The sequence below is a fragment of the Natator depressus genome, chromosome 23 (genome assembly GCF_965152275.1).
Source record: "Natator depressus isolate rNatDep1 chromosome 23, rNatDep2.hap1, whole genome shotgun sequence".
Taxonomy (NCBI): Eukaryota; Metazoa; Chordata; order Testudines; family Cheloniidae; genus Natator; species Natator depressus.
The window spans coordinates 17,529,153-17,550,497 of NC_134256.1; the positions used below are offsets into that span (position 1 = coordinate 17,529,153).

Consider the following 21,345-nt stretch of genomic DNA (forward strand, 5'->3'; position numbering starts at 1 on the left):
GGGGGTCGGTCCCCCACGGCAGCCGGGCTGGAGGCTCACCGGGGGGCGCGGCTAGCGCAGGACGCCCGGGTTCTGCTCTCCAGCTCGGCCCCTGGCCCGCGGGGCGACTCGCGGGTCCTTTCCCCGCTCCGTGCCTCAGTTTCCCCCTCTGCGCAAGCGGGCTAAGGAGCCCCGCCGTCCTTTGTAAAGCAAAGTGCTAGGTAAGATGAGAACTCCGCCTTCTTGTTTGTGATCGCAGTCCTGGCTCGGAGACCCCGGCACAGCCCAAGACCCCCCACTGTGCTGGGCGCTGTACATTGTTTATTAGGGTAGCACTAGGCACCCCAGTCATGGCTCAGGACCCCAGTGTGCTAGGCGCTGTAGAGACACAACACAAAGTGAGGGGGCAGGGTTGAGCTGGGGAGGATTGGGGGTTGGGGTGAGTGGGGCAGAGCTGCAGGAATGTGGGGCTGGCGTTAGGGTGCGGGGCTGAGCTGCAGGGATGTGGGGCTGGAGTTAGGGGCAGGGCTGAGCTGGAGGATGTGGGGCTGGACTGAGGGGTGTAGGGTTCAGCTGGGAGGCATAGGGCTGGCAGCTGGGTTGCCCCAAGCTCAGACCCTTCTCATTCCAGGGCGCTGGGACATTAGAGGCGGGTCCAATGTATTTTGCTGAGATCCAGTGGGCTCTGCTGGACCCTGCTCCGAGGCCCGTCTACAGGGACATGGTTCCAGAGAACTACGGGACGCTCCTCTCTCGGGGTAAGGATCCCCCTTGACAGTTGGGGCTGGGCAGGCTTTGATGTGCCCGGATTGGCTCTAACTCTGGGTTCTCCCCTTAGATTTGGGGTGTCAGTTCCCCCATCCCCTGAAAGCAAGTGAGAGGGAAGGAGACAATTGCCTCCACACCTGTGATGAGAAAGAGGGGTCAGAAATGTTGCGGCTAGAGCTGAGCTAATAACCGGTGTTTTTGGTTACGGGGCAGATCTGGAAAATGGGGGGCGGGGGGGCGGGGAGGGGAGAACCCTTATGGGGTCTTGCAACAAAAATTTTGGGTCAAACATAACGTTGTATTTGATGCAAACCAAAACGTTTCCTTTTGATTTCAGCCATTTTTTTTTACTGTTTTTAAAATTACTCTTTAATAAAAGCAAAGGAAATTTGGAAATGAAAAGTCATTTTGATCCAAATGTTTGGATTTGTTCCCCCCCCTTTCTTTTTTTGAGCGACTGCAACCATTTGCCAAACTCGACTCCAATTCACACGGCATTCAGGCAACCCGGGCCTGTGTTTTTCTCTGGAAAAAGGGTTTTGTCCAAAGAATTTTGCTCTGGCATTGCTCACAATATCTGTCTGTTGTATTGTGCTTTCCCTCAGGAGAGCTGTATCCTTATCCCCATGCTATAGATGGGGACACTGAGGTACGGAGAGATGAAGTGATTTACCAAGGTCACTCCTCAGGCCGGTGGCAGAGCTGGGACTAAAATCCAAGTCTTCTGAACCCCAGTCCAGTGCTTTAGCCACTAGCCCATACTGCTTCCCACCCCGTCTCTTCTCCCCCACCCAGCCCTACACACTTGTCCACTTATCCAATCTCTTCAGCTTTGTGAGAACTAAATTACAGCATTGTTACCCTCACACTCAGAGACTTCGCAGCACCCCGTGGTGCCAGGCCCTGTACGTATGCATATTGAGAGACGCTCTCTGCCTCCAAGAGCTCACAGCCTACATAGCCAAGACTCATCTCTCCGGCTGGGTGACTTCTGCCACAGTCTTTCAGCTTCCCTGAAAAATTAAATTAAATTAAATTCCCCCCAAAGTCAGAGTATTTGATGAAATGTTTCCAGTTTTTCAGTGTGAAATGACTGTTGGTTTCAAAATTTCCTTTATTTTTATGTACAATAATCTACTCCCCCCTCCCCCTGAGAAAATGGTTAAAAAGGGTCCAAATAAAAACAACACATTCTGATTTTCTCAAAATGAAGCGTTCCATTCCGCCCAAATCAATACATAGATGTGTATGTATCTGACTTTTTCAATCCCTGAAAACGTTGAAAAATTTTATTTTCGGTTGGACCTGAAATTGATTTTTTAAAAAATTTTTCTGACTTGCCAATGAATCGAAAAAGCCATTATTTGCCTAGCTCTACTCATGAGCTCTCCCAATTGTACCTCATACAGGAGAGGATTACAACTATTATTATCATTGTTATTTACTGGGTGTATTACGGTAACACTGGGAGCCCCGGTCATGGCTCAGGACCCCATTGTGCTAGGTGCCATAAATTATGTATTAGGTGTATTACGGTAGTGCCTAGGAGCTCCGGTCATGGCCCAGGACCCCGTTGTGCTAGGTGCTGTACAAACCCAGAACAGAAAGACGGTCCCTGCCCAAAGGGGCCTACGATCAGGAGTGGCAGATGCATCACGTGTGGCTTTCCACCCATCGCACCCCACATTGGGCGGTAGCTCCCTCTCCTCCATCACTGCCTGTCCGCGTGTGAGATGGAAGAACAACTGAGGAAGGGTCATTAGGGCAGCTGGGTTTATTTTTCGGCATTCTAATGAGTTCATTTCCACGCCCCTCAGTCGTTCTCCTTTCCTCCCCAGCTCTGGCAGCAAATTGGGTGGGACGGGGGGAAGCTAGTGCTACCCTTCCAAGCTCCACGTGTAAAATGAACTCTGCCAACATTTCTCAAAACACCTCACAGAGCAACAGGCTCAGGCTCTCGGCAGACTCAGGCAGCATCGGTTATGCCCTCAATTTGCATTTTCCTGGTTTTCTTCACAACCATAGCAGCTAGGTTTTTTTTTTTTAATGAAAGTTAAGATTCTGGAAACAAGGAAGCAGAAGGGAGAGGTGCTGATGAGCTAACAGCCGGGAAAATCATGTTCGGATTCTCTCTTTTTCCTCGCAGATAGCGGCATGATTAACCCAGCCCTGCAGCAGGGAGGCCCCGAGACAACACAGCCCCACGGGACGTTACCAGGGTTGAGATCCGAAGGGAACGTTTACCAGGCTCCAGGCCACGCAGCCACCTGCCAGAGCCAGGCCAGGCCAGCGGGAAAGCCATGGAGCAAAACAGCTGCCGACAGTGAGGGCCTGAAGAAACTCAAAGAGGGCAGTGCTGCCGTGCAGCGGGTCCAGGGTCTGCATCTCCCCCAGCCCGGGGGGAGCCAGACCGTGTGCACCCAGTGCGGGGGCAGTTTCGGCCAAAGTGTGCGCCCTGCCCAGCTGCTGCCCCAGCCACCCCAGCCACGGGTCCCTGTGGCAGAGAGATTCTACCAGTGCCCTGACTGTGGGAAGAGCTTCTCGGTCAGCTCGCACCTGACCATCCACCGGCGGATCCACACGGGGGAGAAGCCCTACCAGTGCGGCGAGTGCGGTAAGAGCTTCAGCCAAAGCTCCACCCTGGTGCTGCACCGGCGCACCCACACCGGGGAGAAGCCCTACAAGTGCACCGAGTGTGGGCGGAGCTTTGCCGTCAGCTCCCACCTGGCCAAGCACCAGCGCATCCACACGGGGGAGAAGCCTTACCAGTGCCACCACTGCGGGAAGCGGTTCAGCCAGAGCTCCACCCTCAACCTCCACCAGCGGACCCACACAGGGGAGCGGCCGTACCGCTGCACCGAGTGTGGCCGGGGCTTCTCGGTCAGCTCCCACCTGACCATTCATCGGCGGATCCACACAGGGGAAAAGCCTTACCGGTGCGGCGAGTGCGGCAAGAGCTTCCGGCAGCGATCAGGGCTCATCACCCACCAGAGAGGCCACGCAGCACAAAGACCCTACAAATAAAGAGGGGTGCAGGCCCCTTTAAGAGGAGGCGGGGCCAGCCTCATCACATTCTCTGGGTGCTCTGGTGAGGCCACGCCCACTGCCTTTTAAAGGGGCCGCTCACCCAGTGACAGACCCAGTCGCATGCGGCGTAGAGACCCTACAAATAAAGAGCGTGCTGACCCTTTTAAGAGGAGGCAGGGCCAGTCTCAGCTGTGCTGGTCTGCTTGTCCGTCACACGCTCTGGGGCTCCAGTGAAGCCGTGCCCACCCTGTCACAGACCCAGTGTTGCCAAATATCACACGGTGGGCTCTCTTTAGAGCAGTCTGGCCTTGAGGGGAGGGCACTGGACTGGACTGGCACTCAGGAGACCTGGGTTCTATTCCTAGCTCTGCCCTGCTGCAAGTCACTTCCCCTTTCTGTGCCTCTTTTTCCCCATCTGCAAAGTGGAGGTAATGCTACTAAAGTGCTTTGAGATCTGCTGATGAAAAGTGCTAGGTATCATTCTTAATTAATTGATTTTCCGCTGGAAAATTGGGGTTTTGATCCGATAAAACGTGTCTGGTTCCTCCAGAAAGTTTCAATTTTTTTGTCAGAAAAACATCAGCCAAAAACCGACATTTTTTGATTTTGAAATGCTGCCGTACTGCCTCATGGGAGTTGTAGTGCAATTGCTTTGTGCCCTCATTCTCCACTCTAGGCTGAGCTTGGTTGGACTGCATCTCCCATGATGCACCATGATCTCCCCTAAAAAAAAAAACGAGGAGTTCAGTGGCACCTTAAAGACTAACAGATTTATTTGGGCATAAGCTTTTGTGTGTAAAAAATCCACTTCTCCCAGATTTCAACCTGTTCCTGAGCCACTTCAGTGAATCATAGGAATTGCACTTTGGTTGCCTCATGCTATAGGCCAGGCTAACCATCAAGACTACATCTCCCATGATGCAATATGGGCATGTGAATGCCATGAGGCATCATGATAGGTCATCTACAGGGTGACCCGAATGCATCATGGGAGATGTAATCGAACCAAGGAGGCTGGTGTATAGAGAAGAATGGGAGCATGAGGCTCCTGAACTGCAATTCCCATGAGGCACTGCAGTCGTTTAGAAAGAGGGGAGACACTTGTGCATCATGGGAGATGTAGTCTGATGGAGGAGAATAGGCTCATGAGGTACCTGAACTACAACTGCTACGAGGCACCATCGTGGCATTTCAGAATTGAAATATTTTGTGATTTGGCCAAAAATATGTCAGGTTTTGGGGAAAACGTGTCAGTTTTCAGGCAAGAGAGGGTTTTTTGTTTTTTTTTTTTGCCAAAAGCTTGAAATTTCCTGTGGAAAATTTCAGCAAAAACTCCCCCCTCCCTTCCCATTTTTCTCTCAATTTTCTGTGGCAAAAAAATCTCATTTTCCTCACCAGCTCTGCATATAGATGTCCTGCCTGAGGCTGAGCAGAAACACCACCTCTCCTTTCTACCAGTGTTCTTTCAAGTCGTGAAATGCTAAAATTACAATTTAGGGTTGTATTTTGCCAATTTCTGACCAGATCAATGGCCTGTTGAAGCAGGAAATGCTAGTTATGGCTTTCTGGATAACCTTAACTCTGCCCCTTTGTGTGTAAGAATCACAAGAGTCTCTAACTACACTGCCACTGTTATCTGTGAACCACATCATGTTCCTCTGTGCTCTTTCAGCCTAGCGTCTTTGTATGGTATTTTCTAGTTCTTTTCTTACAAAAGAAAACAAAACACAAAAAGAAAAACAATAGACAAATATAGCCTTTCATGTGGAACTATTTTCATAACCATATTTTAATGGACAGTCTGCCTTGTGGATGATTTCCTCCCATCAACGATCATGTCATAGCCCTGCAACAGTGAAAGTGGCTCCCTGTTTGACAAAGGGTCATTAGGCTGGGATTTGATTGCATCTTTTTTCACTTCTTTTCATGCAGTTTGGCAGATGGAACAACAGAGGGAAAAGTTTTGTGTTGGAAAGGCTTGAAGGTATTAAGACTGGAGCTGGGCAAAATTATTCTGCTGGATTATTGGTGACAAATATAGATTCGCTGGCACCAAAACATTTGGTGACTTTGTGCTGGTTTCCAAAAATGTCCAAAAAATATAGATTTTGTTTTGAAACATTTTAATACATGTTTTTTTTTTTAATTCAAAGTGACTTTTTGTCTCATAAGTTCCTTCCGTTTTCGTTTTATAAATTGCTTAGAATTGAAATGAAATGTTTAATTTTGGGTCAAATGAAATGTTATCCGAAATGACTTTTGCTTTGACTTTGCAATCCACATTTCAAAACATTTTCTTTTAGGGTCACCCTGCAATTCATTATGTTTATTTTATTTTATGTTTTTCAGAACTGTCAGCAAATCAAATTGAAATAAATCCATTCTGTGCCCAATTATAATTCAGATGTTTTTAAGAACCTTGGCTTTGCAACATTAAGTCCTTTTATCATATTCCAGAGGCTGTGTTGAGTGTCTATGGCCTGCTTGTGCCATAGGGACCCTATGATAAAGATAAGGAGGACTTGTGGCACCTTAGAGACTAACCAATTTATTTGAGCATGAGCTTTCGTGAGCTACAGCTCACTTCATCGGATGCATACTGTGGAAATTGCAGAAGACATTATTATATACACACAGACACCATGAAACAATACCTCCTCCCACCCCACTCTCCTGCTGGTAATAGCTTATCTAAAGTGATGATCAGGTTGGGCCATTTCCAGCACAAATCCAGGTTTTCTCACCCTCCGCCCCCCCACAGACAAACTCACTCTCTTGCTGGTAATAGCCCATCCAAAGTGACCACTCTCTTCACAATGTGTATGATAATCAAGGTGGGCCATTTCCTGCAGAACCTGGATTTCTGTTCATTGTGAAGAGAATGGTCACTTTGGATGGGCTATTACCAGCAACCTGGATTTGTTGAGAAAACCTGGATTTGTGCTGTGATGGGCTATAATCAAGGTGGGCCATTTCCTGCAGAACCTGGATTTCTGTTCATTGTGAAGAGAGTGGTCACTTTGGATGGGCTATTACCAGCAAGAGAGTGAGTTTGTCTGTGGGGGGGCGGAGGGTGAGAAAACCTGGATTTGTGCTGGAAATGGCCCATCTTGATGATCACTTTAGATAAGCTATTACCAGCAGGAGAGTGGGGTGGGAGGAGGTATTGTTTCATGGTGTCTGTGTATATAATAATGTCTTCTGCAATTTCCACAGTATGCATCCGATGAAGTGAGCTGTAGCTCACAAAAGCTCATGCTCAAATAAATTGGTTAGTCTCTAAGGTGCCACCAGTACTCCTTTTCTTTTTGCGAATACAGACTAACACGGCTATTACTCTGAAACCTGTCACAGGAAAAAAGTGACACTTGGGAGGATAAGACAAGAGACACCCCATGGAGACAGACAGATGTGGGAGAACAAGGAGACAACATTGGGTAGCATGACAGGCAGTGGTCATAACACACCAGCCACCCAACCGTTGTCAAGTTTTCTGTGGGTAGCACAGCAAAGGAGAGCTTTAAGCAGGGGGTTCCCCAAGGGAAACAATTGTGATCCTTTCAATCTCTCAGCATACGAGTTTTCCCAGGTCTTTGATCAATCCGTCACACTGACTTCAAGGCATAAGGAAAATCACATGCATAAATGTTACGTTTTTCACAAGTGCCTAGGTGATTTAGGAGCCTCAGACTTAGGGTCCGAAGTCACTCAAGCTTGGTCTACACTTCAAAGTTTTACCAGCATATCTGTGTCAGTTCAGAGTGTGAAAAAATCACACCCGTGACATTGCCATGCTAGGAAAAGCCCTAGTATAGACGCAGTAATACTGGCAAGCAAGTTATTTCGCTTATTTCATTCAGGGAACCAGTGTAAATTGACTTGGCAGAATTCCGTTATCTAATCAGAATTCTTTTATCTGTCTTTCTATCTATCATTTCAACAGATAATATCAATGCTTATTTTTAAGCATTTTCTTTATTTTGTATCAATTTAAATTCTCACAGTTGTGCAAAATGATGGGTTTTAAGGTTTTGTTGTATCGATTTTCATTGCTCACAGCTGCAGGAAATTATAGGAGGAGGGAGTCCAGCAATAATAATTTAATGACCGTAGATGTTGATTTCAAAACGTTGCAGCTTTAGAACTGTCAAAAGGCAAACTGTCAACACTACCAGTCAAAATGTCCAAAGCAAATAACCTTAAACCAAAACCTACGAAGTTTTTCAGCAACATTCTTCTTACTTGGCCTAGCTGTAAATTTTGATTGTTGTGGATGGAAATATTTTGTTGTGTGCAAGGTGAAATCGACATTCACTGAAAAGAATTGAATCCTTCCGAGTTTAAATATAAAGTAAGACGGCAAAAGCGCTCTTTAGCTGGTATATGCTGCATCTCCGCTAGCTGGTATATAGCTATGCAGAGTTTGCCACCCATTTCTCTGCTGTTATGGCAGCCCTTATCCTAGGGTATGTGTCTATGTTGCAACTAGGGTGTGCAATTGCAGCTGGTGTAGGTATACCCAAGCAGGCTTTGGTCTTGCTGGCTCGGGTACCAGGACTAGCAATGCTGTGGCAGCAGACGGCTGCAAGGGCTAGCCATCTAAGTAATTACCTGGGGTCCTAGGTAGGTCAAGCGGTTGCTGCCACAGCTAGCTAGATCAAAGCTAGCTCAGGTGTGTCTACATCTGTTACAACCGTACCCTCCCAGTGTGGACGCACCCTCTGTGTCTGTGCGCTGCAGGGTCGGGGAGAGAGCATCTGAAAGGGTTGGATCTGCTGCTGGTTATTCCCAGTGTGCATTGCGACCCGATCCCGGCTCTCTGTGTTAAGGCACAGAACCCCCGCTCCAGTGAGTGCCGTTGTTTGGTCTGTGATTTCTTGCAGCAGTTGGCCAGCTTCATGCACCCTCTCTATCACCTGCTCATCCTCTGGGTACGTCTACACAGGGATAAAAAACCTGCTGCTGGACCAGGGCAGCTGAAAAATTGCTGTGTAGACATTCAGGCTCGGGCTCCAACTGGATTGTCTATACGCAGGGTGACCAGACAGCAAGTGTGAAAAATCGAGATGGGGGTGGGGGGTAATAGGAGCCTATATAAGAAAAAGACTCAAAAATCTGGACTGTCTCTATAAAATCGGGACATCTGGTCATCCTATCTTTCCGGCAATTTTTAGCCCCATAGCCTGAGTCCTGTAAGCCCAGGTCAGCTGACCCAGGCCAAGCCGGGCCATGCTGTGGGCCTTTTATCCCTGCGTAAACACCCATATCCCTGATATGTGTGCAGGGGCTGTGGTTCTGCAAATACCAAAGGATCATTTGACCCATCCTTAAAATGGACAAGGTTGGTCTGTCAGGCAGCCACATTTCTGGCAGTGAGATGGAAAAATGGCATGAAAAAGAGGAGATCATGGGCCGGAACAGAGGGATTGGTGGAAATTTGAGCCCAAATCCACAATTGCCTGTGATGAGTGCTGGTGTCCCAGGCCCATAATATATGGCAGCTGCACCACAATATATTGCAAAGTGCTCCCCAAACCAGTGCACCAGACGGCAGCGCAGGGGATTCGGGGATGTCTCCTAGACTTGATTAGAGGACAGAGTTTCTGTCCTATGAAAAATTTCAACATTTTTTTGGGGGGGCGAAATCCTCTCAAAGTTTGGGTGAAGCGGAATCCCCCCAAAATAATTCATGTCGGGTCGATAGAAATGCTTCGTTTTCACCCTTTTTACATTTTTCAAATGAAAAAAAAAAGAAATTTAGAAAGAAAGTCATTTTGAAATGAGAAATTACAACAACAACAAAAAACCAAAACAAAAACCCCTCCCAAATTGGGACAAGTGCCAAAATCATAGAATCATAGAATATCAGGGTTGGAAGGGACCTCAGGAGGTCATCTAGTCCAACCCCCTGCTCAAAGCAGGACCGATCCCCAACTAAATCATCCCAGCCAGGGCTTTGTCAAGCCTGACCTTAAAAACTTCTAAGGAAGGAGATTCCACCACCTCCCTAGGTAACGAATTCCAGTGTTTCACCACCCTCCTAGTGAAAAAGATTTTCCTAATATCCAACCTAAATCTCCCCCACTGCAACTTGAGACCATTACTCCTTGTTCTGTCATCTGCTACCACTGAGAACAGTCTAGATCCATCCTCTTTGGAACCCCCTTTCAGGTAGTTGAACCTTTTCACAAAGCCAAATTCCGACAAATGATTTGTTTTGCGTCAGTTTCATTTTATTTATCTTTTAAAAAAATATAACCTAACAAACCATTCCTTTTAAGATAAAAAATTAAAAATGTTTCCTTCCTAATAGAGCCAATATTTGTTCAGATGAGCAGTTTGGAAAAATTCTCGAGATTTGGATCTTTTTGGGCAAATCCCTAAAAGGCTCATGGGATGGGAAGGCTTCTTTCCATCCCGACTGACCTCTGACCTCTGGAGCAGTATTGCGCCCCTTAAAGAGAAAGCACTGAGCAGTACCGCCGGGCTTTGTAATCAGGTCTGCGTGTGAAACACACTTGACACCACAAAAAACGCTACATTGTTGTGACCGCTTGTGGACACTTGTTTATGGACCACTTGAGGACACAGCTAATAATGTCCGCAAAATCACAGTTCTTCCAGTGGCCGGCCACGAAGCCAGCTGCACTGACGGGTCCCCCCAGATGGCGATGAGGTCTGGGGTCTCCGCTACAGGCGGCAGCTTGAGGCCCTCGGATTTTTTTTCCATCGATCCCAAGGTCTGAAGGGCCCACTGGCTCTCCGGGGACCCACGGGCCAGAGAACCGCCCCGTCGACCGGCGGGAGCAGATCTTCCAGGGCAAACCGCCCGTCTCGATTTCTGCACGGTCGGGGAGGGGGAACCCCCTGTGGCTGCTGGCCTGAGAGGCTCACTGGTAAAGCTGAGTCTCCCCTGCGCCGCAGCAGACACCGATCGCACCGCGCCGGGCTCCCCCCGCGCTCCCGGGGGCCTTTCACCGCCGCCGAGAGGCCCAGGCCCAGACCGGGAGGCTCCCGGCCGATCCCGGAGGGTTGGCAAGCCCAGCACCCCGGCGAGGGGCGGGTTAAAACCAGCGAGCCGGCAGCTGTGGGGCAGAGCGGCCCATGGGGCGGGGGGGGCGCAGAAGATGCGACTGAGACCGGAGCTTCCTGGTGCTGCCGCCGGGCCAGGACGGCTCGCATCCGGCTGCGGGGGCCCGGGGCGGCGGCGCGGAGCAGCGCCCGGGGGGGTGAGAGGCGAGCCCGGCGTGGCGGGAGGGGGGTGGGCAGGAGTCTCCCCCGCAACTGCCCCCCACCCCCCCGGGGAGCCTGTGCGGGGATCCCCCCAACTGCCCCCCCACACTGCCCCCCATTCCCCCCCGGGGAGCCTGTGCGGGGATCCCCCCAACTGCCCCCCCACACTGCCCCCCATTCCCCCCCGGGGAGCCTGTGCGGGGATCCCCCAACTGCTCCCTGACTGCCCCCCCCATCCCTCTCGGGGAGTCTGTGCGGGGATCCCCCCAACTGCCCCCCCACACTGCCCCATCCACCCCCCCGGGGAGTCTGTGCGGGGATCCCCCCAACTGCCCCCCATCCCCCCGGGGAGTCTGTGCGGGCATCCCCCCAATTCCCCCCTGCCCCATCCCCCCAGGGAGTCTGTATGGGGATCCCCTCTCCCCCCTCCCCCCACTGTCCCATCCCCCCCCAGGGAGTCTGTGCGGGGATCTCCCACTGCCCCCCCCCAACTGCCCCAGCCAGCCCTGGAGAGTCTGTGCAGGGATCCCCCCAATTCCCCCCCGCCCCATCCCCCCAGGGAGTCTGTATGGGGATCCCCTCTCCCCCCTCCCCCCACTGTCCCATCCCCCCCCAGGGAGTCTGTGCGGGGATCTCCCACTGCCCCCCCCACTGCCCCAGCCAGCCCTGGAGAGTCTGTGCAGGGATCCCCCCATTCCCTCCCCCCAACTGACCCAGCCAGACCTGGGGAGTCTGTGCAGAGCTTTCCCTGCCACTTACCAGTCATCCCTCTTCTCCACCTGAGCTTTGATTTCCCTCTCATGAAAGTTAATAAGCAGCCCAAAAGTAAGGCAGCTCTCTGAGCCTGCTGTATTACCCAAGCTCTCCCACTCCCCACTCGCCCCGCTCTGTCAGGGCCCCAGTGTTGGGCTTGGTGCTAACACTGCAGAGACAGAGGGCAGCTTGCCTAGTTGCTAGAGCAGGATTCCTGGGTTCCATTCCTGGCTCTGTCATGTGGCTGTGGGCAAGCGTCTGTGCCCCACTGTGCCTCAGTTTCCCTCTCTGTAGAAGGGGGCTAGCAGACCCGCTTACACACACAGACTGAGTGAGCACTGTGGCTGGGGAGCACTCGGTGATAATATTATGGGTCTGGGGGCATGTGACCCTACTGTGGTGCTGTGCATGTTACGGGCATAATAGGGTCTGGTTGGGGAGGGGGAGCTGTACAGGATCATGGGTTGGCCCTGATGGAACTGGGGAAGGCCACATTTCCCTGAGGTATTAGGAGCCGGGTGTCTCTGACATTCTCATCTCATCTCCAGCTGCGCCTCATGGTGGTCCCTTGTGGCCCTGGAATCCCCCTCTTTATTCCTTTCTTTCTGGGGGAAAGCAATATTGCCTGCATGGGGGCCTCCCTATGCCCTCCCCCCACTGACCCAGCCAGCACTGGGGCATCTGTGCGGGGATACCCCCCACCCCATCACCTCCCCTCAACCTGCTCAGACCACCCCCATCTCTGCCTTAAGACAGTGACTTTAAACCAACCTCATGCTTCAGGGCTTCAGCCAGGCGCCTGCAGGGGTCAGGAAGGATTCTCCCCCTCCTCCCCCCAACCCAGTTAGCCCACTCCCAATACAAAGAGGAGGCGAGTCAAGATCATGCACCTGGCTTCGTTGCGTTCCTTTGACCTTTGACCTGTTTCCTTCCCCCATGAACAGGATTCCCAGCCCCCTGCCCCCAGGACGTGCTGTTCCAGATGAGGCGAGGGGAAGGGCCCTGCGCCCCGCATCTCCCGGACTCCACGGAAAGGGCGGTCCTGAGGGGCACCCGTGCAGGTGAGGAATGCGGGAAATCGGTTTGGGCTTTAGAAGGAAGAGTTGCATCCTGAATCGGTCCTAAAAAGCCATACGTTTTGAAAGTGGCTAAACAAAATCCCAGACACGGCCTAACGTTGGGTCAGCTTAATTGCTTTCTTTTGTATTTGCAGTGACACCCAGCAGCCTTTTCACACCAGAACAGGGTTCACTGGTCATCTGAAACCCACCACGGGGAAATCCCTAGGTTAGCACAGAGCCATAAAAGTCAAGACCAGGGGTTCTGAAACTTTTTTTTTTTTTTTTTTTTTGCTGGAACCCCCTTTGAAAATATTTCAGGCTGTGACACCCCCTCCCCCACCCAAAAAGACTATCTACCCCATCCATACCAGGCCACCCTTCTGCGCTGCTGCTGGCGGCGACGCTGCCTTCAGAGCTGGGCACCTGGCCAGCCGCCACTGTTGCCTGCAGAGCTGGTTGGCTGGAGAGTGGAGAAGCAAGGGTGGCAATACTGTGACCCCCCCCTTACAATAGGCTTTTGAGTCAGGACCCCCAGTTTGAGACACACTGGTCAAGACATTGTCCGTCCTGGCCACGCCACGCCAGCGCAATCCCAAGCGAGGGTAATTGAGCCTCCCCCAAAAGCCAACGATTCTCACCTCTCAGTCCATTGTCCTCCGGCGAGGCCAGGTGGAATTCACCTACCTTGCGCGCCCACTGGGTAGCAATGCAAAGTCGAAACGGAGGCGGGCATAGGCGTCACGCAGATATCACAGAGCGTTCCCACTTCGTCACATTGGGCTCTTGAACAAGTCAATTGGCCCTTTTCGCAACACGTCAAAAGACGGGCTGTACCATTGTCCTCCTTTTGCACAGACAGGGGAAGTGACATGCACAAGGTCACCCAGTGCAGACCTGGAGAGAGAGCCCAGCTGTCCTGTGCTTTATTCACTAGGCCACACTGCTGTGAAGAGTACCCAGTGTGATATTTGGTGCTGTTGGGTCTCAGGGTGAGCGGCTCCTTTAAGGGGAAATGGACTGAGCCTGATTTACATCCCAGAGCTCGTGACTGACAGCCAGGTCTGTAGAGAGATAAAAGGCCCAGGTGGGATTGACCCCGCCTCCTTTTAAAAGGGCCTTGCGGCAGGGCACATGGGTTCTACTCCGCTCCAGACCAAAATGAGAGTGGTATGATTCTCCGCAGGAGCATCTCAAACCTCACCACCTTCTGCTCCAAGTGCAAAGCCTCCCTTCTCGCGCTGTGTAGCAACACGTTTGGGTTGGTGGGTATCCAGACCAAACCAGGCCACTACACACTTCTCCCCCTGGGGAGAGAACAAAGACCATGTGACAGATGTTAGCTACCTTGCTGGCTGCATGACTGGACGAGACTCCAATATTCTGGGGTAGGCACGGTATGCAGACCCGCATAGAATAGAACGATAGTTACAAAATGAGCAACAACTGGAATGTCCACCCGGTTGGAAACTGACATTTCAACGTTTGTTTTCGTCCTGAATGGGGTGAAAAGTCGAAATGTCACATTTTTTTTTCCTGTGGAACAAAAAGTTTCAATTAGGAACTGGTGAGATGTTTCGTTTCAGCGTTTTTGTTTTTTTTTCCTTGATGTGGAACATTTTGCTATCCCTGAATGGAAATGCTTCATTGGGGAGCAGTGAGGTGACTCCAAAATGCTTTGTTTTCAGTCGGCTTGGAAGGGGTTTTCTCGGTAAACGCTGATTTCACTGTGCGCACACACAAATCCACAAAACAATGTTTCCATTGCTAAAAATTGAAATTTATAGATAGGCAAAGTAAGAAAAATGCTGCTCATCAGAGTTTGAGTGAAGGATATTTCCTTTGCTCATTTTGACCTGACGTTGGCCATTTGTGTTTTAATGATTATCAAGCTTTAACTTTTTGAATCTCAACATCTACTGTCATAAAATAATTATTGTCTGACCCTCCCGCATTATCTGATCCAATTTCCCACAACATGTACTACACATGTACATGTACATGTGTTGTAGTTCATGTACCTCATCCATCCCTTCTCGCCTATGGGTTGGGGTGCTTGGCCGAACTGCATCTCCTATGTTGCACCATGGGAGATGTAGTCCAGCCAGGGAGCCCAGCTCATATGAGAGAATGGGGACCTGGAACACAACTCCCATGAGGCAATGTACCACAATATGGAAATAAAAATAATACCTAGTTCTTTTTCATCAGTAGCTTTCTAAGCACTTCACAGTCCTTCTTAATGTGTTTATCCTGTGAGGGAGGGAAGAGCTATTAGCCCTCTTGTACAGATGCATTTGACATGAAATGCTGATTAAAGCTGAACTGATTTGCAACTAAATGTTTCAGACCAGTTGAGCAATCCAAAATATTTCGATTTGGGTCAAACTGACCTGGAACAAAATCTTCTGTTTCCGTTCCCAATGGAAAATTGAAAAGATTCGGTAAAATTAAAATTTCCACCTGGAAAATTCTGAATGTGATTTGGGGTGGGCTCACGGGTCTGCAGGATCCGTGCTACGCCCTGGCTTTTGAACAGCCCCTGGGAAGAACCCCATCTGTGTGGTGGACCCCAAGGGGTCCCAGTCTTCCTTCACGTAGGCCACATGGCATCAGTGCCTCTGAGACTGATCTTTTGAGCTCCAGCATTCCTGCTTCACACTGAGCTCTGCCCAATGAGTCCAACCAAGCTAGGCTCCTGATCAGAGACTTGTACACCCTTCACGGACCCATGCACTCCAGCGAGTATTTGCAGTGACATCCAGAAGCGTTTGCAAAGCAGAGCAGGGTTTATTAGTCAGCTAGAACCCAGCATCGGGAAGTCGTAGGATAGAGAACTAAAGGTTAAGATGTAGTCCTTTCTGGCTAAGCCAGTGGTCCACCCAGCCAAGCTTCTGTGGAATCCCTTTCTCGATCTCTCTCCGTCTCCCTGTTAGTCTCAGAGCAGCTGTCTCTTTCCCAAAAGCCACCCTTTATTCCAGCCACCTGATGCCTTTCATAGACCATAAGGTCAGAAGGGACCATCATGATCATCTAGTCTGACCTCCTTCACATTGCAGGCCACAGAACCTCACCCACCCACTCCTGTAACAGACCCCTAAACTCTGGCTGAGTTACGGAAGTCCTCAAATCATGAAGACTTTAAGTTACAGAGACTCCACCATTAACACTAGTTTAAGCCTGCAAGTGTCCCATGCCGCAGAGAAAGACAAAAACATCCCATGGTCTCTACCAATCTGACCTGGGGAAAAATTCCTTCCCAGCCCCAAATATGGCGATCAGTTAGACCCTGAGCATGTGGGCAACACCCACCAGCCAGGCACCTGGGAAAAATTTGCTGTAGTAACTCAGAGCCCTCCCCATGCAGTGTCCCACCCAGGCCGGTGGAGATATTTGCTGCGAGCAGTCGCAGATCGGCTTCATGCCATTGTAGGCAATGTCATCATATTATCCCCTCCCTAAACTTACCAAGCTCAGTCTGGAAGCCCGTTAGGATTTTTGGCCCCCGTTCTTCCGGAACGTCACTCCTCCGAAGGTTAGAAAGCTTCATCTAATTTCTAGCCTAAACTTGTTGATAGCCGGTTTACATCCATTTGTTCTTGTGTCCACACTGGTGCTTAACTTAAGTAACTCCTCTCCCTCCCTGGTGTGTATCCCTCTGATGTGGAGCAGAACTCTGTTTATCCAGCCCTCCCTTAACTGGCTCGCCGCGTTTACGGAACAGCCAGGACTCCAGGGCCAGGAGTAGGTGATCTCTCCGGTGGCCACTAGATGGTGCTGCAGCATCACATTTTGTCATTCTCCGGTTTATCCGGTTTTGATGATCTGATCTGGCCCCGATCCCAATTAGAGCGGATAACCGGGGTTCTCCTGTACCGATAGAGAGCGATCATATCTCTTCTCAGCCTTCTTTCGCTGGGGCTACACAAGCCAAGCTCTTTGAGTCTCCTCTCCTTATCCAGCTCCTGCAGACCCATGCTGAGTTCCCCAGTTCAGCCTGCCAGAGATTCCCGAGGATAAGCATCAGTTGCTTGATCCCTGGGGTTCCCATGGTCTTTGTGGAGCCTCCACAGATATGGGTTAATTTCAGCCTTTCTCCGGCTCCGCCCCAAGAGCGGGTCTTTAACCCGCAAAGCACCAGGCATCAGAATCGTTGGACTGTTACAGAAAATTCCCCCTTCCTCACAGGAGGAGAGCGCGTTGTCCTTTGAAATATCCTCCCCATGAGAAATTCCCAACCGGCTGCAGTGAGCAGCCCCTTGCGTCTGCCTCGGCCCAGGGCGTGACTCACCCCTCTCTTCTCTCCACAGGTGGCGGGAGTGAGCCTGAGGTGGGAGATCCCTGGCAGGAGGCAGCACAGCCACACAGGATGTCCACGAGAGGCTCCGCCGGGAACGATCCCCAGGGCCCGGACCCAGACCTCGCCTGGGGGGCCGAGGCCGGGGGGCAGCAGGGGGACTCTGAAGTGGAGTGTCTGGGCCCAGCCTGGAGGGATGAGGCTGAGGCTGGGGGCCAGGAGGGAAACTCCCCAGTGGAGCGGCTTGGCCAGGCCTGGGGGACTGAGCCAGAGGCCCAGCCGGGCCAGGCCCCTCCCTATGCTGGCACCTCGGCCCCCTGCCCGTCGCTGGGGAAGCCCTACAAGTGCACGGAGTGCGGCAAGGGCTTCAGCCAGAGCTCCCACCTGATGCGCCACCTGGGCACCCACACAGGGGAGAAGCCCTACAAGTGCGGGGCCTGCGCCAAGAGCTTCACCCAGAACTCCAACCTGCTGCAGCACCAGCGCATGCACACGGGCGAGAAGCCCTACCACTGCCCGCAGTGCGGCAAACGCTTCTCCTGGAGCTCCAACCTCATCCAGCACCAGCGGCTCCACACAGGCCAGAAGCCCTTCCAGTGCGCCCAGTGCGGCAAGCGCTTCTGCGAGAGCTCCCGCCTGCTGGAGCACCAGCGCATCCACACCGGCGAGAAGCCCTACCGCTGCCCGCAGTGCGCCAAGAGCTTCAGCCGCAGCTCCCACCTCATCCGCCACCAGCGCATCCACACCGGCGAGCGCCCCTACAAGTGCACCCAGTGCGGGAAGAGCTTCAGCCAGAGCTCGGCGCTCATCCTGCATCACAGGACCCACGCGGCCCACCCGCTCTGAGCAGCCTGCCAGGGGAGGGGCGGGGCGAGGGATTGCACACTGCTCATGCCTTATTAGAGACCCATGCTTGGAGTAAGGACACGCTGGGCACGTGGGCAAAGGGTTCCCGTTGGAGGGCAATGCTTGTTCCGCCTTGGACACAGGTGAGCTCAGGGCTTATTACACTTGGGAGAATCCACAGGGGACACGTGGACAAAGGGCTTCTGTGGGAGATCACTGCTTATTAGATCTTGGAGGATCCACATGGGATGGTGACCATGGACACGGGGGAGCTCAGCGCTTGTAACGCCTCAGAGAGTGCATGTGGGATGGTGACAGTGGACACGGGGGAGCTCATTTTTGTGACACCTTGGAGAGTCCATGGGGGATGGTGACCGAGGACACATGGGAGCTCATTCTTTGAGATACCTCGGAGAGTCCACGGAGAATGGTGACTGAGGACACAGGGGAGCTCTGTGCTTCTAACACCTCGGAGAGTCCCTGGGGGGCAGGGGAGGGGAAAGACTCTCTGTCCACCTGGGGGAAAGGTTCCTTTTGAATTCACAACGTATTGCACGTGTCCCACCAAAAAGAAACCCAGAGCAAGGAGTTTAATCATAGTGGACATGTCCTCTGTGGATCTGTGTTGCGCTCGTTGGTACCTTAGCTGCCTACAGAATGGAAACCATGGGAGAAAAGTGTATGAGGGGGGAGAAGGAGGTGTGGTTACACCTGGCAGAGACTCCACTCGGGGAGAAATCACTAAACTAGAGGAAAAATAAACCCAAGAAATGCGACTTCTTCACCTGTCGCTCGCCAGTGCGTCCAGTTCTGGTGCCCACTATTCAAGAAGGATGTTGGTGAACTGGAGAGGGCTCAGAGAAAAGCCACGAGAATGATGAAAGGATACGATTTAGTCACGGAGGTCACAGATGCTCTTATGTTTTAACGGACGTCTGTGACTTCTTCGGCTTCAACCCGCCCCCTGCGGCCGTGGTGGGGGCCGGAGCTGCCTCCTGCCGCGCAGCCAAGGTGGTCAGCGGCTGGGGTGGTTAGTGGCTGTGGCCAGAACAGTCAGCAGATGGGCCTGGAGCTGTCCCCCCTCCATCCCCCCCACAGCAGCTGTGGCCGTCCTCCCTTGCCACTGGCTGGGGCCAGGGCTGTCCCTTCCTTCCCCCCACCCCAGCAGCTGGGGCTGGAGCTGTCCCTCCCCCATTGTCCCAATGGCTGTAGCTGGTCCTGGAGTTGGAGCTGTTTCCTCTCCCCTCCGCCCCCCTAGTTATTTTTAGTAAAAATCTCAGACAGGTTGCAGGCTTCCATGAATTTGTGTTAAGTGCCTGCGACCTGTCTGTGACTTTTACTAAAAATAACCATGACAAAATCTTAATCTCCACAATGATTAAAGGATCCTAAATCCTGCCTCATAGTGAGAGACCCCATGAGCTCAGTCTGTTCAGCTTAACATGGAGAAGGTTGAGGGACGACTTGGTCACAGCCCGATCCAACGGCTGGAAGCTGAAGCCAGACCAGTTCAGACTAGAAGTAACAGTTTAACCGTGAGGGTGATGAACGATGGGAACAAGGGTGGTGGTGGATTCTCTATGGCTGGCCATTTTAAAATCAAGATTGAATGGTTCCCCGCCCCCCAAAAGATCCGCGCTAGTTCAAACAGGGATTCTCTGGCCTGTGCTACGCAGGAGGTCAGACTAGATGATCCCCATGGTCCCTTCTGGCCTTGGGATCTACGACCCTAGGAAAGTCCATCCTGGCACCACTGGCTCCGAGACGGTGCTGATGGCAATGGGCGAAATTCCACCTGCATGCTGAGAGGCAGCAACCTAATGACGTCGCCCTGCCCAAGTCTTAGTCTGAAGGCGTAAGCCGGATTTACCTGGAAGACAGGCCTTTTTAAAAATTAATTAGTTTATTAGGGTAGTGCCCACTGGCCAGCTGAGAATGGGGCCCCAGTGTGCGACACAGACATTGAGTAGTAGAAGAGCTGCCCCGAACAGCTGATGATCTGAACAGACAGGACCGGCACTGGGCGGGGACGGGGGGGGGAGGGGAATACTGCACCGGCAGAGCGAAGAACAGGAAGGCTGGTGCATCGCACTTCAAGAATCCCCTATGGAAATTGTACATATTAAGGGCAAAGCAAATGCGGCCCTGATACACGGTCCAGACACAAAAGCTCTGAATGGATGCTTATTAACAGCCAGTGGCTGCCCTTACTGTAAGAAGGGAGATGTGACCCAGAGAAGAGAGGTGTGACCCAGAGACCCCTTGAGGCAAACAGCCAGAGGGCATAAGGGGGCACGTGGGGTTTCCAGGGATCTCCTGGGTCTATCGTCTACCTAATAGTGCGCCAAAGGGTGGCGCGTGAGGTCTCTGCAAAGAGCCAGTGATGCTCTGGTCATCTTAAGCTTTGTGAAATGGATGATATTTAAGGAGTTCTGTCTCCATACTGAGGTTCTTAAGGTGCATTACTTAAGAGTGGACATCAGAAGGTGATAAACAGGTTTTGTTCCGGCAGTGGGTAGGAGATACTTGGCTCCCTGGCTGACCATTGTGCGTCTCATGATGTGCATCTGTTTGCACTGCCCATCGAAGTTTGCAAAATCTACAAGAAAGATTCCTACAAGGGGTGTGTGTGTGTGTGGGGGGGTGTTCCGTGATTTTTTGAGAGGGAGGTTGGAGGGGATCATAGAATCATAGAATATCAGGGTTGGAAGGGACCCCAGAAGGTCATCTAGTCCAACCCCCTGCTCGAAGCAGGACCAATTCCCAGTTAAATCATCCCAGCCAGGGCTTTGTCAAGCCTGACCTTAAAAACCTCTAAGGAAGGAGATTCTACCACCTCCCTAGGTAACGCATTCCAGTGTTTCACCACCCTCTTAGTGAAAAAGTTTTTCCTAATATCCAATCTAAACCTCCCCCATTGCAACTTGAGACCATTACTCCTCGTTCTGTCATCTGCTACCATTGAGAACAGTCTAGAGCCATCCTCTTTGGAACCCCCTTTCAGGTAGTTGAAAGCAGCTATCAAATCCCCCCCTCATTCTTCTCTTCTGCAGACTAAACAATCCCAGCTCCCTCAGCCTCTCCTCATAAGTCATGTGCTCTAGACCCCTAATCATTTTTGTTGCCCTTCGCTGGACTCTCTCCAATTTATCCACATCCTTCTTGTAGTGTGGGGCCCAAAACTGGACACAGTACTCCAGATGAGGCCTCACCAGTGTCGAATAGAGGGGAACGATCACATCCCTCGATCTGCTCGCTATGCCCCTACTTATACATCCCAAAATGCCATTGGCCTTCTTGGCAACAAGGGCACACTGTTGACTCATATCCAGCTTCTCGTCCACTGTCACCCCTAGGTCCTTTTCTGCAGAACTGCTGCCTAGC

At 51.6% G+C, this 21,345-nt stretch overlaps 1 protein-coding gene across 1 annotated transcript; it reads left to right on the forward strand.

Moving 5' to 3' along the window:
- The first annotated feature begins 3 nt into the window (after positions 1-3).
- On the forward strand, positions 4-19,965 carry LOC141976847 (uncharacterized). The gene is made up of 6 exons (XM_074938012.1): positions 4-200; positions 611-737; positions 2,894-3,770; positions 10,699-11,003; positions 12,705-12,821; positions 17,129-19,965. Exons 2-6 carry the CDS (start codon positions 638-640, stop codon positions 17,959-17,961), a joined length of 2,232 nt encoding a protein of 743 aa, XP_074794113.1. The 5' UTR covers positions 4-200; positions 611-637; the 3' UTR covers positions 17,962-19,965.
- Positions 19,966-21,345: the final 1,380 nt, after the last annotated feature.

Coding starts and splice junctions, on each gene's coding strand:
- LOC141976847 (XM_074938012.1), top strand. CDS start 638: ATGTATTTTGCTGAGATCCAGTGGGCTCTGCTGGACCCTGCTCCGAGG. Junction 738..2,893: donor CGGGACGCTCCTCTCTCGGG/GTAAGGATCCCC, acceptor TTTTCCTCGCAG/ATAGCGGCATGATTAACCCA. Junction 12,822..17,128: donor CCTGAGGGGCACCCGTGCAG/GTGAGGAATGCG, acceptor TTCTCTCCACAG/GTGGCGGGAGTGAGCCTGAG.